We start from the raw sequence: 17,155 nt of genomic DNA, 5'->3' as shown, positions 1-17,155 counted from the left end.
TTGGAATTTCGCCACCAGTTGGGAGCGTACCAATTATATCCAATTGGTAGACCAGTTTACGTCCAATTGGTGAACCATTTGGACAGTGCCGGTGGCCAATTGGTTTTCCAATTATATTTAACTGGACGTAACCGAATCTTAATTGGTGCCCAGCTTTCTTTTCACTGCAACCAGTTAAAGCTAACTGGTGTCCAATTGGTCAACCAATTCTAGATAACTGGTGTCCACCTATTCAACCAGTCAATGTAAATTGGCGTCCAAATGGTTATCCAGTTAAAGCCAACTGGTTATCCAATAGAAGCTGATTGGCGCCCAATTGGTTAACCAGTTGAACACGTATGGTGATCCAGTTAAAGCCAACTGGTGCTCAACTGTTTAGCCAGTTGAACACATATGGTCATCCAATTAAAGATACTGGAGTGCAATTGGTCAACCAGTCAATGACAATTGGTGTTCAAATGGTTAACCAGTTGAAAACATGTGGTGATCCAGTTCATGCCAACTGGTGCCAACAGGTCATCCAATTGAAGCTGATTGGTGCGCCATTGGTCAGCCAGTCAAACACATAATGATCCAGTTAAAGCCAACCGGTTAACCAGCTCACGTGAATTGGTGTCCAACTGGTTAACCAGTTGAAAACGTATGGTCCCCCAGTTAGAGTGAACTGGCACCCAACAGGTCATCCAATAGAAGCTGACTGGTGCCCAAATGGTTAACCAGTTGAAAACATGTGGTGATCCAGTTCAAGCCAACTGGTGCCAACAGGTCATCCAATTGAAGCTGATTGGTGCGCCATTGGTCAGCCAGTTGAATGTACATGGTCATCCAGTTAGAGCTGGCTGGTGTGCAACTGGTCAACCATTTGAAGTGAACTTCTAGCTTGGTCTAGCTTGAACCTAACATTCTTCCATTACAAATTGGTGTTTGGCTGAAATACATGGGCAAAGAGCACACCAAATTGTTAAAGCAAAAATGTTCATCCTGACCAAAATGATCCGGTATGCTTGGTCGTGAGTGATGTGTATTGCACATGCATAAAATAAAAACCATAAAATGAAGGTACTTGATTTACAATAATTTATTACTTGTACAAGTATTGCAAAAGTTGACTGGAAAATGACTAGACCAAATTTGCAGGCACGGCTTACTCTTGACCTTGGAATTTGCTGGCCTTATTCACAGCTTTCCTGTGGCTTAAGGTTGTCCTTCTCCCTGAAAGTGTTGAAAAATACACAAGTGCATGAAAGTTACAAGTTCACATCGCTAATGTTACATATACACATGATGCAACGACATTGTGGTGCTTGAACCACACTACGACTTCAAGGCATGAGAGCTGGCCCTTTGCAACATTTTCAATGGTAGCCTGCTGCAGAACTATCCTTAGAAATGGACCTGTCAGAATATTAGGGATAGGTAATGACATTGCTTATTGCTGTAGGCAGAGTGTGTATCATATTTACGCAAATCTAGGCCAATAGTCTTTCTCAAACTCAAATACTGTCGGGTTGGTTTATATTTGAGTACTTAAAAAATTGTTACAGTTGAGTGATAGCAGTAATTGTTTCCACCAGCATAATAACCATGGATTGATCATGCCATCAAGGCTCATAAGCTTGTTGATTCAAGGTGCACCCCGCAACTCTAGGTGTGGCCAGTAGCATGCTGTACTGTGCAAAATATTTCACATTTTCATTTGGACGCACCGGCTGGCCATCGATTAAGACTTAAGCACATGTGGCGATGGCTGCAAATGTGATAGCAGCCACTGACAAACATGAGAGTGCAACGGATTGCCGACAGCCCTATTGCACTAGGCATTTTCGACTACCTGTTTAGCAGCATGTAAGGCACAGCGCCATTTAAACTTACTGCATACTGCTAATATGCAACAACCCAAATGCGTTGGTGCCATGGTGGAATAGCTAAAACCGCCTTAACTGCACAAAAAAGCATAGCCGCCACATTGGCCCAAAATGATGCACGCAACACCCGCTTATTGTCAGAAGTGAACGCTTACGCACAAGAAAATGTTACTGCACAGACACTGACATAGTAAACAAGCACGGAAAGGGGTCCCAGTGCAGTAATATTGTGACCATACATAGCAGGCTACACATTGTAGCAGGCGCCGGGTTTCAAGAGAACAGCACTGTTCAGCAGAGAATCATTGTACACACAAACACACACAGGAGAAAGCTGGACGAGTTGTCTGCTTTGCTGCCATATCAAACTATTTTGCAATCTCCTTTATGGCTCTATATATATATCTGGGTTCTACTGTATGTGTTTTGAGTTTTTTGCATACTGTAAACGTTTTCCTGCTGGGTCTACATTTGAGGTAACATTTTCTTTTCTTTTTTCTGGCTTCAAACCTTAGGGGGTCAGCCTAGAATTTGGGCCTGCTCAGATGTGAGTAAAGTGCTAACTTGATGTGCTAGGAGCTCAAGACTAGTTTTTACCACATGATCTCACACATACTTCACAGGTGTGAGTAAATGCACTGGCATGGCATTTAATCAGTATGATGCTTTGAACACTTTTTTTTACAAGGCTGCATGTCATTTAAAACTACATACAAGAACCTTCCTGAAATTCATCAAAACACATTTACAACTGCATCTCACCGTTTTGCCATCCTCTCAAGGTCTGCCAGCTTCTCCACCACAAAATGGTTTAGCTGCTTGAGTGCAGCAGGCACAAGGTTTTCAGGAATACCTTGGCGCTGCAGTCGCCGTCTGTAACAATCTAAAACAAAAGGTTCACAGGGCATCACTAACTGGCAAGAAGAAACAGTTCTTAAACAAAAATGGAGTCTATAAGAATATGGTCTGAGGCAGAATGAACAAAGACAGTCTACACCAAAATATCTTAAAAAGCATGGACACTTACCCCGCATCACTTCCACTTTCCAAGGCGTCAGTGGAGTTTTTGCAGGCCGATCCGGAAATCGTGGACACCGCTTTCCTGCAAGACACAAATGAACAGTGGTTAACTATAATACTGCTACTTCTAGTTCACAGCGCTAAAAAAAATTATGGCAGCTTCGCATTAGTGGTGCCAAGCCTGAAGAAACAGCGGAGCGGGGCAGCCTTCCTTGTTGCTCCTTTTAATTTCTCGGTTTCTTTCTTGCTCTTTCTTCCCTTCCTTTCTCTCTCTACTGATTACTTCCTCTATCTATGTCTCTCACTCTCTTCCTGTTTCTCTTTGTCTTGCTCTCTGCTTTTCTATCTCTTTCTCCGAGTCTAGTCTTTCGATCATTTTATGCCTTTACTCCTCTTAGTTCTCTTTCTTCCTCTCCCATGTTTGACATGCTCCACTCCGTCAAGCAGTTTTCATTTAACACTTGCACCTGCTGAACTTGCATTGGGGATTGGCCAATTCCTGTGGCACATACCCACCTAGGAATTTCTTTGCCTTGAACAGAATAAGGCTAGCCTAAAGAGCTTTGTCGTTATAAAAAAAAAAATCTATAGAACAGCAACATACCTTGCAAAGAGCGGTTTTTCAGCTGCTCCTTTGGCCAAATTCCAAGAAGCAGGTCTTTCACAAAAAGAGAATCCTTTTGATGGCCCTGGATGTGACTCCACGCACAAGAATTTATTCGAAGGCCACTGCCAATGTCCACCTGCATCAGAGGAATGTATTGCAAAAAAAAAATCATAACAACCATCTGAAAAAGCAGCATTTACAGTTAAGCAAGCACAAAAAAAATTTCACCTACAACGACAACTGTATGCAAAACTAAAAATTCCTGAAGCTGCCCTTTAGATATGCACATTACCGTGGCATTCTCTTTTCTTGGGCAATCATCTGGTGGCGGTGTTGTCTCCCTTGGAATCACATCCATGTCAATATCTATGAGCTCCATCCTTGAGTGCTCCGGTTTGCTCTTAATTGAGCACGCAGCTCTACTGTTGCCTGCACCATCAACATGAAGCGAGGCTCACTACAAACAGCAGAACTCAAGTCACTTTAAGAAGACAGCATTGTCAGCAATCAACATTCAAAACATATGAGTTTCAATATCAAGGCTCTCACCCAAAATATAGCTACATCAAAGAAATTGTACCAAATGCAAGTATTGTATTAACTTGAGTTTTTTTCTTTTTTTTTTTTTTTTGTAACTAACAATTTGAGAATGCACCTCATATTAGATGTGAAACCAGGCTACACATAAAACAGCAATTTTATTATTTTGTTTCAAAGCACCTTCAAAGAGCATTCTAAGTGACAATGGACGTGTTGGATCTATGCAATGTTTTGCACATGCAACCACTGCCTGGTAAAACATGAAGAAAATGCAAAAGGATTTGCTTAACAATAAAACAATAAACTGTCCAAAGATATTCGAAAATCATAGGCAGTGGCATCAAGGCGTAAATGAGCATATAGTTGTTGGGTGATGAAGAAGTGCGACAAATTCTTTCATGCTCCGCTGACTTGAAAAGCCTTTTGTGGTCCTATGCAAGGTCGTCACCACTGGTCAGAAGAGAAGCTCTCCAACATAGGATGGCGAGCTCATGTTATAACTGCAATACCCTATATTTTTTTGTAATTTTCTTAAATAAGCAAACTCGCTCCTTATCGTAAGAATGTGTAAACATGGTAGTATGCACAAACATCACTTCGTTCGATTTTGTGGTTTGAAATTGTAAGGAATAGCTTTAAATTTAAGGAAGCCCATAATTCCCCCCCCCTGAAATTTCAGTTTGGCATGTGTATAAACGCGCATACAAATGCATGCATAAACATACATAAAGCATAGCTGAGTGCCCCCTCCCCCCCAAACCTGAAAAAAAAAAAAAAAAATGTGTGACCATGCTACTGGCATACAAATTACAAATAAGTCTACGTACATAGCAGCCACAGAAGCCACAAAACTACGAAAAGCCGAATTCCATACCTTTGCCTTCATCTAAGGCTGTCAGAATTTTTTCCTGCAGCCTCACATTAAGCCGCCTCAGCTCCATGGCCTCCTTTTCTAATGTGTTATTCTTGTTTTGGAGCTGCTCTATTTTTTTGCTCTTTCTATCCATCAGTTGTTCAAGCCTCTGTAGCTTGTTCTTGAGCTCACTGACTAGGCTGCCCCTATCGTCATAGGTCTCCCTCTTTTTTTGTTTCTTTGTAGCTGTTTCCTCCTTTCGGCAGATGTCATCCTTTTTTCTCTTCAGCATGTCCAAGAGCTCCTGTTTTGGGCCAGAGGGCTTTTTCACGGGACGCTGTACACAAACAAAAAAATGTCTTATGAGGCTGTTTAAGTTGTGCAATGCATAAAGAATGATATGGCACTGCATAAACAAGTACCTCTGGCTGGACATCATCTTCATCCTCACTTCCGCCGTCAGGTGAATAAGCCATTTTTTCAAACCTAGGCCTCTGCCGGCTTCCTCCCTCCCCCTCCAAGTCGTCTTCAGATTCTGGAAAATATTGAGGTCGTACACATTGAAAAATGTTACGAGGAAATAATTTCATTATAAGCCATGGATGTGCGACTAGGCTGCACTGCAAGTATAAAGAAAAACACAGAAGAGTGACAACAGATTAAGTGGGAAGGAATATTATGCTAAGTGTACACTTAAATAAGCCTTCTACTTATATGAAAGGATCCTTGAAATTTCCGGTAGTCTTTGTTTCAATATTAAAAAAGTTCATGCTCTATATGCATGTAAGCCTTAAACAGAAGCAGGGAGAATATATATGTGCGTAGTATCACAACCATAAAACATGTGCTCATTAACTGTCTTTGCATAAGACTACTGTATATACTGTATAACTGAGCTCTAGATGTTTGCGTATATGCATTTGTGTAAGGAGAGGTCAAATACGCAATATATACATATATATATACACGCAAATCCTGGTTCCTTTTTTTTTTTTATTTCGGGGAGGGGGGATCTGACTGCTATGGTGAAGATAATGAATTAATGATTATTGCATGAACACAGATGATCAAAAATAATTATTTTATTTGACCTACATAATAGTTGAATGCACTTATGGAAGGGCGCCGCTATGAAGACTACTACAAAGAACGCAGTTTTACAGACTGAGCGCAAGCATCAACTAGCCTTATTATTCACTACGCATGAAAATAAGACCACTTGACGGTTGCACTCGTTCTGTTAAACTCTGTCCTGTGTTCTTTGTAGTCTGTTCTTTGTAGTCTATGCTTGTTTCTGGTGTATCACTGACTGATCAATAAATTCTCTTGCTGTCACAGCCTGAATTTAATTTATGAAATTACCTGCCACAAACATGTAGTATCACCTAGTTTGCGGGAACGAGTCCAGAGGTGGCTTCTCTGGGTTCTCCACACAGTGTGGAACAATGTCTTCATTCTAGCGCCTGCGCAATTTTTCAACTCCACTTAATACGAACAATTTTATAGTCCCATTCGAGTTCGAATTAACGAGCTTTTACTGTATTCTGAAAACATAAAGGCAGCTGGGAAGGACTCAACAAGTTTGCCACGTGCCGTACGCTGGAAGCTTCGCAGACAATAGCGTCAAAAGTTGGAGGAGAGGGGTCTATGATCTGGATCAGTGCATACATTTTAAGGAATATTATCGAGTTGTGCTGTACCGCATGAAGAATAGAAAGAAAGGCGATCCCTTAGATATCCATCTCACTTAGCAACAAGTTTTAGGCATATTAATTGCATTTGCAAGAGCGCAAAAGACAGTTGAGTATATATAGTAATTTTTATACACTAGCTTCATTAGGCCTATTTATAAATAACGGAAGTTGCAAGACTATATTTGAACTACGCTCATTTCAAGACAAAATTATGTTTCATTAATCAAATTATACCTGCCGACCGACCGCACGCACCGGATAGCATCAACGATAGGCATATGCGCACCGCGGAACACAAAAATGCACTTAATGTTGAACTTGACAAGGCAAAATAAATGTGTGCCAGGGTCGCAAACGAAGAGCTTACCTCCCAAAGCTAGGATCCGAGCCCGGTAGTAATCAGAGGTCCCGTCCGGATCGGTCCACTTTACAGAATAGAAGAACTTGGACTTGAAGTCCTTCGCGTGCTCTGGTTTGAAGTTTTCGATGTCGCCAACATCCACAATCGCAAGTTTCCGATCGTCTTCGTAACGTACTTTAGCGTGCGTGATCATTCTGCAGTACACTGTGCCGTTAGTGCACGAAAAAAACACAAAGAGGATACGCAGCCGAATGATCACTTCGCAGGATCGCACGCAAATCTGCGGCCAGCGGTCAGACTGCCGTTGCACGTGCTGAATGTAAACGTACGCGCGAGCCGCGAGCTCGTACTTCAAGCCGACTGGCAGATACAGGTTTCCACGTAAACACATCGTGCTACATAGACGCATATGACTTCAATATTAATATGTCCATTTTATTTAGGTTTTATGAGTATATATTGGTTTACCAGATGTACAGATATTACAGTAATAAATGAAATATTGAAATACGAAACTGGACATCTTTTGTGACGCTGACCAGTCAGGATGTGCCATGGTTGCCGTTGTGCTGAAGTGGTGTTCGGTTGTGCGCTCAACAACAATCTGAGGAGCATCCACACGTGCACCAACAAATCGTCTAATGCGGTCATAATGTATCAACTTCCAAAGAGAAAGAAGAGAGGCCCATATAAACGATATATCAACCATGGATCGGACTTTGTGCTACCGAGAAGTACTGAGAGGGGTTGCCAACAGCGTGTAAGTTTACCTTTGTTTTTGTTCTAACGCCTTCAATTGGCGCTGGTGTTCAAGACTCACACGAGACTGCATGTCTTGGTTCGCATAACACGCCTAGCGTATTAACAACAGTTTGTGTGGGCGAACAACCTGCGTTTGTCCGCACATGTAGTTGCCGAGGGTGAACGTAAATATTGACGGCAGATATCGCTCGCTTGGCGGTACCGAACCACGCTGTAAATTACTGTTTAGTGAACAACTGGTAGTGAGCAAACTGGTATTGCTGCGACATTTGAGTACAAATAAAGCGGCTGTGAATGGCAGCCGCTATTTGAGCGGGTCATTGTAACCGATTTTAACATTGACTTAAAATTTTTTTTAACAAATCTCTAATAGGGCATTGAAAGCAGTTGTAGCAGTTCAGTACATTGCATCTGTTAGAACATTTAAAGCGGACTTTTCTGTCTGAATTCACGGCTTACGTAAAATGGTAACAATGTTCGCAGGAGTTTTGCGAATATCTTGCCTACAGGTTAGTTATATTTTACATTAATGCGTAATTAATCGATTTTGCGTGCCTTGGGTTTGTTATTAGCAAAATTGTGATGTCACTTGTCATTGCTGAGTCAGTCATTGAGTTAAGTTTTTGTCTAAGTAAACCCAATATTATTATTAGCATTGGGTTTAAATGCAACAAACCCAATGAGAACTGATGCTGTCATTCTCAAAAACAAACAAAAACCTTTCTCTATTACGATACATTAGATAGGAGCTTACACAGTAAAGCTTCGACTTAAGGCGTGCACATATGTCTAAGATACTTCTTCGCATTCAGGAGGTGCCTATGGACACATCCTCGTCTGATGATGAAGCAGCAGGACAAGCTTCAGTCTCGACAGATATAAATGGCATACTTCGAACTGATACGTTGAGTAGTGAGGATGAACAGGTGAGGTAGTATGTTCGAGACGTTAAGTGCATTTTTATTAATAAGCTGTTTTCTTGCAGGAAACTTCAAGCGATGCTTGTAGCACAGCAGCCTCCAGGGTGACATCTGCTCCGGTCAGTCCCACTACTCCAGAACTGCAAGCAACCAATGATAGGCCACAGCATGCCAACCCGATGGTTTCCCATGACACATTGCTAAATGATGAAGAGGTATGCACACATATCTATATTTATGTGGGTATTTTTTTGTATAACAGAAGTGGTTGTTCGGAGTATTTAGTAATATGCGGTGACATCGCAGAGGCATGACAGCACTTGTGCCTGTTGTGTCTCCATATGTGGTGTCATTGCAGATTTTGCACTAAAAATCGAACATGGCTTTGTCACACGTCGAGGTGGTGCCGATCTCTGACGAGTTCCCTTTTCTCTTGGTTTCATCGTTTTTGTGTTTTCTCTGCTCTATTTGTTTTGCAGCTGTCCATGTCTGATGAGGATGGTTCAGAGCAACATGATCCTGGAGAGCTGCCTTCAGAAGATGACATGGTAGGTCCATCGGAAGTTGCAAAAATTACACAAACATGGCTGATGTCATTAACTGCTGGGGGATCACTTAGCTTGTTTAGGCATTGGAAATGCAGAATTTATGAACGGTAAGAGCTCACTGAAAACGAAGACACAATGAAGGCTCACACACACACAGCGCTATGTTTGTGAAAGCAGTGCAGGGAGGGGGATGACAAGGGGGCAAGAACATGTGCCCCTTTATCATTGTGCATCATGACCTTGAGCACCTTCTTGTTTTTCTTCAAATGCGTGGCTTACTGTCAGTGTAATCACAAGTGCACGGAGGGAGGGGGGTACATGGCGGCATCCCGCGGCGGCCACGGTAACTATATGCAGCAAATCAGCCAACCGTCATGGACGTGGGTATGTGGCACAGAAATTGGGATATATGGCATCATTTGTCGAGAAAAGAGGGATCGATTTCTAGCTGACTTGGATAATTAATTGTGAAGTCTCAGTCGAGTGCTGCCATTTTGAACAATTATTTCTTTTCTCCTTTCAGCAGCAAATGCCTAACAGTCCCACGGGGCCGAGTCATGGTGGCAAGTCGCAGTTTGGAGAGTTATTTACTGATGTTATCACTGAAAGAGTGGTTTTGTCCAGAGGTGACATTCTCCTCATGGTGCTGAAGCACGCTGTGAAAAATAATTTGTCATTCACTGGGCTGACCAGCATGTTGGACCTTATTAACAGAATTTTCGAACATCCAATATTGCCTGATTCACGGTACCAGCTCTCCAAACTTTTGAGCAAAACTGGCACAACCATGACATATTATTGTTTTTGCCCCAAATGCTTCACACATATAGAAAATGCTGAAACAAATGCCTCTTTTCAGTGCATACAGTGTGGGCACAGAACGAGTGTTTCCAGTCTATCTGATATGCCTTTTTTTGTGACTCTTGATGTGGAATCACAGTTGCAAAGATTGTTGAAAGACTGTGCACTCCTTGACCTAACAAAGCCACTTCACCATGATGGCTCACTGGGTGATCTATGTGATGGTGAAATGTACCACAAATTCGCAGCTTCAACACAGCAGTGTGGGCCCAGAATCACCTTCACCCTAAATGCCGATGGCACACCGCTGTTCAAATCAAGTGGCACGTCCATTTGGCCTATTCAGTTAATTGTTAATGAGATCCCAGCTGAACAGAGAATGTCAAAACTCGTCCTTGCGGCATTGTGGTTTTGGAAGGAGAAACCAAATATGGAGCTTTTTCAGAACACATTTGTAAAGGAAATGAGCCACCTCAGTGAAAATGGCTTTGTGTTGGAGCGGAAGGGTCAACTGCAGACATACAAAGCTTATTGCATTTGTTGTGCAGTTGACTCTGTTGCCAGGGCACCTATGCAAGGTGTCACACAATTTAATGGTTATTTCGGATGTAACTGGTGTCTGCAGAAAGGTGAACGAGCTGGTGGTTCTACTAAGTACCCTGTTCAACCATTGAACCCCACTGAGCGCACTGAAAGCCAGATGGTCGAAGATATGATGACTGCAGTTAGGGAAGGTGTGACTGTTAATGGTGTTAAAACAGCATCTCCGTTGATCGGCCTGCCCTATTTTAATATCGTATCAGGCTTTGTCCCTGACTACATGCACTGTATTTTACTCGGTGTAGCACGGCAGTTTTTAGACTTGTGGTTTGAGTCATCAGGTTATGCCTACTCCCTCAGTCGCAAGCAAAACATGGTCGATGAGAGGCTTTTGGCTATCAGGCCACCGAGAGACGTGAAAAGATTGCCGCGAGCAACAAAAGAGCGGAGATGGTGGAAAGCTAAAGAGCTGGAGAATTGGATACTATATTACAGCATCCCAGTGCTCCATGGTATTCTGGAGAGAAGATACCTTGAGCATTGGGCATGCTTGGTGGAAGCTTTACATATTATGCTGCAGCGCAGTATCGAAACTGCTGAAGTTAACAGAGCAGAGAAACTCTTGTTAGAGTTTCATGTGCGCTCAGAAATGCTTTTTGGAAAAGCTTTCATGACATATAACATGCACCAGCTGACACATATTGTCAAGAGTATCCACGACTGGGGACCCCTGTGGGCACATTCCGCATTTCCATTTGAATCGGGAAATGGGAGCCTCAAAGAGGCCATCAAAGCTGCAAATGGAATTCCACACCAGCTGTGTAGAGTTCTGCAGATTGAAAACACTGTAATGGAGCTGCAGGATCTGACTGCCAGCCCTAGCGTGGTGCTGTATTGCAATTCTTTTGATGCCAAGGTCACTCACAAAAGCAAAAGCAGCAGTGATGGCACCCGTTTTTTTGGAAGTGGTTCTTGTATTCCACCAGCCTGTTCATCACCTGAGCAAGAAATTCTGCCACCCTCTGTAAAGTACAGAAGAATGATGGTAAACGGTTCAATCCTGACAGACTGCTTGTACGCGTCAAAGAAAAAGACTAATACTTCAGTTGTTCAACTCTTGGATGGATCATTTGCCATTATTGAAAAGATCATTTCAAGTGGTGATAACACATGCATATGTGTCTGGAAACTTCGGTGCCGACCAGTAAAGTATGACTTGGTGACCGTTAACCATGTGCACAAAGTGTTATTCAAACAGTCTCCTACAGTAATTATTCAGCCTCTAGAAATAAGAAGTGTTAGTGTATTAATCAATGTGGAAAATGTTTCATATGTATGTGCACCTCCCAGCACTCTTTCTCTGTAGTCTTCTTCGACAATTCTATGTTCCCTAATTCATCATCATCATCATCATCATTGATTGATATTTGGGGTTCAACGTCCCAAAACCACCATATGATTATGAGACGCCGTAGTGGAGGGCTCCGGAAATTTCGACCACCTGGGGTTCTTGAACGTGCACCCAAATCTGAGCACACGGGCCTACAGCATTTTCGCCTCCATCGAAAATGCAGCCGCCGCAGCCGGGATTTGATCCCGCGACCTGCGGGTCAGCAGCTGAGTACCTTAGTCACTAGACCACCGCGGCGGGGCATCATCATCATTCTCAGCCTGTGTTAGTCCACTGCAGGTTGAAGGCCTCTCCCAATGATCTCCAGTTTACCATATCCTGTGCGAGCTAATTCCATTTTATTCCTGGGAACCTCCGAATTATGTCGCTCTGTCTAACTCCCTGCCTTCCCCAACTGTGTTGACCATCGCTTGGTAACCATTCTGTTGCTCTTATTGTTCACCAGTTGTCTGGTGAACACTTTTCTCTTTAATGATAGTGGCAGATTTCCTGACATTATTTGAGAGTGCCTGACGAATGTGCTCCAGCCCATTACAAGACCAGCCCAGGTCCATTTTTTTCGCTTGATGTCAGCTAGGACATCTGCAACTCCTGTCTGTTCTCTTAGCCATGCTACCATCCTCCGGTCTCTCATTGTTATTCCTACCATTCTACGTTTCATTGCACGCTGCGTGGTCCTCAGCTTTCGCTCTAGCTGTTTCATTATTCTCCATGGTTTATCACCATACATCCGAATTGGCAGTATGCCATGGTTGTATACTTTTCTCTTTAATGATAGTGGCAGATTTCCTGACATTATTTGAGAGTGCCTGACGAATGTGCTCCAGCCCATTCTTATTCTTCAGTGAATTTCTTTTTTGTGGTTAGGTTCTCCCATGAGTAGTTGTCCTAGGTATACATATTCTTGTGTACTCTCGAATGTATCGTTTTCGATCGTAAATTCTTTCTGTTTTGCCAGGCCATTCAAAATTAAGCAAGCTATTTTAGGTGTTTTAGCCCTTTTTGAGTAAGCCATAGGTGTAATCACTAAGAGATTATGGGGCACTGCTTTCTCCATTTGCTCATTTTCCTTGGAAGAGTGCTAGTGATAGTGCAAAACAACTGGTGCATTTGTTTGCATAAGCAGGTACAGTGGCTGCTCATTGTACTCTTGATACATATATAATGAAAGCCATGCTTCTGTGGCATCATTATGTGAAATAATAGCACTACAAGCTGGGTTTGTGCACATGAGCAGCATTGCAGCTCTAGTGACACTGGTGTGAGTGACCGTACATTGAAACTTGGTGCGAACACGACATCTCGCAGGACGAGGACACAGTATGAGCGCCGCCTAACAATTGAACTTTATTGAAACTAAATTAAACGTAGGAAAAACTAAGATCATGCATGCTCAGAAACTGCAGGTCACGTAAAGGAAATTGCTAACCAGCAAATTTTACGGAAATCCATTGACCTCTTAAAATTGTCTGAGTTGCCTAAATGCAAGCACGTCATGGCCAGTGTGCAGTGGGTATTCGGCACTCAGTTTTGTCAGAGTGGCATATGTCATTCAAGTTGCTATACCTTGTGAAATTTTATGTGCACTGTTAATTTGTAATTTAATTTCAGATGCAACTATGTGCAAATTTTGTGCATTTGTGTATTATTTTTTACATATGTACATATATTTCATGCATATTATTATTTTTGTGTTTTGTTTGAGTGTTCTTATGCCTGGACTTGTTGTATTTTTGCCCATTTTAATAAACATATTGTGGTGGAATGCCACGAGCTTTTCTCGGAAATGCGTGGTTGTCTTCTGTTGTACAAACAGCACCAAGGTTATACTGCTGTGATTTCATTAATTTCAAAAGCACTACTGTGCAGAAAGAGGTTGCATAGTCTATCCATTAAGATATATCAAGACCTATAATTAGGCAAGAAATGCTGCCATTTTTGGGCATGAAGCACTTGGAACGATGAAGGACAACAGTATTATTATAGGACAATTTGTTGTCATTCGGCAGCATTCACTTACTGCGTTATGTGCTTGAGGATACAAGCTGACTTCATTAATTTGTTCTTCCTTTCAATTTTCAATAAAATGTTACGTATTCTATATTTTGGCCACTATTCGGCGTCATTAGAATCAAAGATGAAATTTCACTATTCACACACCACTAGCTGTGAGTGATTCACAGGCTATATCAGCCCAGACATTGGAAATCTTAACACAACAGTGTGAATGAGCTCATGTCGCGAAATATCCAGATGGCAGCAAAAAATAAAAATCGTGGGTGAAGCCAGAATCAAACCCTGGAATTCTGCATGGCAGCCTCCACTCAGTCACTGCTTCAAACTACTTTAGAAAGATACCTTGTACAATGAAAAATACCTTGTCAGGACAAAGTAGTTGCAGAGTTGGCTTTCCTGTTTTATATCAATGTGATAAGCTTTACATATGTGCACTTAGGACTGTGCGAGCAATATTCAAGGGTTGCACTTGTCTGTATATAAGCACATCATCACTCGATAGCATGCACTTCATGGTAATATAACTGAAGTGCAAGCTCCAATGGGAACACTGATGTTATGTTGTGCCATAAGCTACCTTTCACGCGTCAGTGTACTTGATGTGCCTGGAAAGTCTACAATATGCACAGAGCTAATCAATTGGGACAAAGATGTCTATCCACCTCGTAACGCTGAAGGCTCAAAATGAAATTTCCAGCATTGGCTGACGCATGCTGACTGCTTCGCATATGACTAATTCCCACAACATGTGTGCTGTGCTGGATTTTTACACTCCGTTTGCACTACAGCTTTCGTGCACCAACTTCAACCTTTAATTTTATACCCACATCAGTGACTATTACTTCGTCTACACAAAATATCCAAGAAAAAAAAATGACAAAAACAAGTGATGAAGCTTGCATGTAGCAATGGGCCTATTTTTGTCCAGGCAATCACCCAGCAGGAGACTGAAAGTACTGCTTCTATGAGCACAGCTATAGGTCACAAACCAGCAGAACTAGCTGCATTTTTAATTGTACCATATTCAAACTCATGTTAACTGTTAATGCTATAACTGTCCCACTGTTTTGAGTTAAAATGTACCTTATAGTAAACGCCACAGCTCTAGAAAAAAAAGTTGCTTATAAGGAACATAAATGACTGAAGAACATAACCTAATGCACACTACAATGAAGTTTTCAATTCAAAATATGTATACATGGCTCAATTGACTCCAATATATAAGAATCATGACAATTACTTGAGCCTGGAATTCTGCCCTGGCCTATAGCAAATTAAGTTGCCATGTAAATAACAAATATCAACTTTTATGTATATGAAACAAATTTTAATTGAAAGAACAATGTTCCAACACTCTCCCAAATTGTAGTTGTACAACCAATTGGACCAACAAGCACACCATTTGGGATGCCAATTGGGAGGCCAATTGGAATGCACTGTTCCAATGGTTTTCCAATTGGAATGTGGGCAGCCAATTGGACTAACAAGCATTCCAATTGGAGATCAAATGGTCAGCGGTGAACCAATTGGACTGGCCAATTGGAACTATAAGGTCCAATTGGTCTTTCCTATTGAAGTTCAGCATTCCAGTTGGCTTCCAATTAATGCCATTTGGGACCAATTCATGGGAACTGGTATGACCAGTTGGACCCATTCACTTTTTTTGACTGGGATTCCTTTCAATATATCCCACAAAATTTCCTGATTAACGTTGTCGTATGCCCCAGTGATGTCTAGAAAAGCCACGTACAAGGGCCTATTCTCTATTTTAGATATTTCTATACACTGAGTGAGAACAAACAGGTTATCGTCTAACCGCCTGTCGACTCGAAATCCGTTCTGAAGTTCTCCTACAGGGGACGGTACCATACAGGGGACGGTACCGCCATCTAGTGAACACTGCAAGAACTAAACTAGAGGTGGCTACATACAGGCTACAGGGGACGCACAGCCCACGCCCTAAGGAGCTTCGCCCCTAAAAACTAGAAATCAGGAAAGGAATGCTCATGGACGTAATTGCCACTGCGTTGCTGCAGCGTATTTTGTCAAAATGCTTGTGCTCTACAGTTCCGGAGGTGGAAGGGAAAAGGTATGTTTGCAACAACCCAGCGAGAAGGATGATTGGAACGAACTTCAACGAAGTAGCCTTGTTGAAGTGTTGTACGTCATGGCTAAACGTGAGGCTTTAAACAGACAATTGCTAAGACAAGCTGAAAAACCTTTCCAAAAACGCGAAAGTTCTCGAAAAGATACAAACTGACTTTCTTGGGCGGCTGGTGCGCATTTACAGATGGAATGTGTAAAACAAGTTTTTAGTCTTCTAAAACTTTGAGAGTGGTAGTTGTTATAAAAGGAAGAAGGCGCCTAATTTCACTGCCCAGTAGGAAACATATTGGTCCAATACACAACCTGAAGTTAATTCTTAGCATACAATTCGATGATAAATTTCCTCATAACACGAAACAATTGGCACATAGGTACTTAAATGACCAGTTAGCAGATTATCTAGCTCACCTAGAGATAAGCAATATCATTGCGACTGATGCATCTGTGTCAAAAGAAAAGGCTGGGGTTGGCATCTTCTCTCCTTCTTTGGACTGGTCCTTTTCGATTCGACTCCCAGATTATACCCCTGTATTCATTGCAGAATTATTGGCTATTGTTCTTGCCCTACGCATATTGCCCTCAAGTGAATCATTAGCAGTTATCATTACAGATATTCGTTATCAGTATGTAATGCACTTTCTGCGGCAGTAAATGCAGAGCTGATGAATACGTTTCGGCATTTAGTACCGAAAAACGTAAGAAAACTGCATTTGCTATGAGTACCGGGCCACCGCGGATTATATTTGAACGAAATGGCGGACTCTTTAGCAGCAGTATCCCTGAGTGGGCCCACCATCCCAGTTTTGCCCGATACGGCTTACGTGACAGGGCTAAGGTTCCGAAATGCATGCTTGTTTGCAATGGGGAAAAGGTAATTTGGATAAATTAAAAGATTTCGAGCATTTGAGGTATTGCTGGAATAAACAGTGGTGTGTATCTCGCCAGTTAGAGGTCACTTATACCAGATTGCGCTGTGCAGTTCCACAACTAAATTATTACCTTAACAGAGCTCGACTCAGGGCGTCACCGTTATGCAATTGGTTCAACAAAATGGAAACAATTGAAAATTTCTTTTTATTCTGTCATCGTTATTCTTATCAGAGAAAAATAT

General features: G+C 42.0%; 2 protein-coding genes across 3 annotated transcripts; one reads left to right on the top strand and one right to left on the bottom strand.

Moving 5' to 3' along the window:
* Nucleotides 1-1,054: 1,054 nt before the first annotated feature.
* Nucleotides 1,055-7,349, bottom strand: LOC142776088 (uncharacterized). The gene is made up of 8 exons (XM_075879010.1): nucleotides 6,947-7,349; nucleotides 5,308-5,420; nucleotides 4,907-5,222; nucleotides 3,785-3,921; nucleotides 3,490-3,628; nucleotides 2,893-2,967; nucleotides 2,628-2,748; nucleotides 1,055-1,212 (listed from the first exon to the last, which is right to left on the bottom strand). Exons 1-8 carry the CDS (start codon nucleotides 7,347-7,349, stop codon nucleotides 1,173-1,175), a joined length of 1,344 nt encoding a protein of 447 aa, XP_075735125.1. The 3' UTR covers nucleotides 1,055-1,172.
* Nucleotides 7,350-7,485: 136 nt separating this feature from the next.
* Nucleotides 7,486-12,327, top strand: LOC142776087 (uncharacterized). 2 transcript variants are annotated; one of them, XM_075879009.1, is made up of 5 exons: nucleotides 7,486-7,700; nucleotides 8,515-8,628; nucleotides 8,688-8,837; nucleotides 9,102-9,170; nucleotides 9,697-12,327. In XM_075879009.1, exons 1-5 carry the CDS (start codon nucleotides 7,488-7,490, stop codon nucleotides 11,875-11,877), a joined length of 2,727 nt encoding a protein of 908 aa, XP_075735124.1. In that variant the 5' UTR covers nucleotides 7,486-7,487; the 3' UTR covers nucleotides 11,878-12,327. The 2 variants fall into 2 exon arrangements, with proteins under 2 accessions (XP_075735124.1, XP_075735123.1); XM_075879008.1 differs by having other exon boundaries at nucleotides 9,694-12,327.
* Nucleotides 12,328-17,155: the final 4,828 nt, after the last annotated feature.

Source organism: Rhipicephalus microplus, chromosome X (assembly GCF_043290135.1).
Source record: "Rhipicephalus microplus isolate Deutch F79 chromosome X, USDA_Rmic, whole genome shotgun sequence".
In the NCBI taxonomy this organism is placed as follows: domain Eukaryota; kingdom Metazoa; phylum Arthropoda; class Arachnida; order Ixodida; family Ixodidae; genus Rhipicephalus; species Rhipicephalus microplus.
The sequence above is the reverse complement of the archived record's forward strand: the minus strand, read 5'-3'. Positions and strand labels throughout refer to the sequence as shown.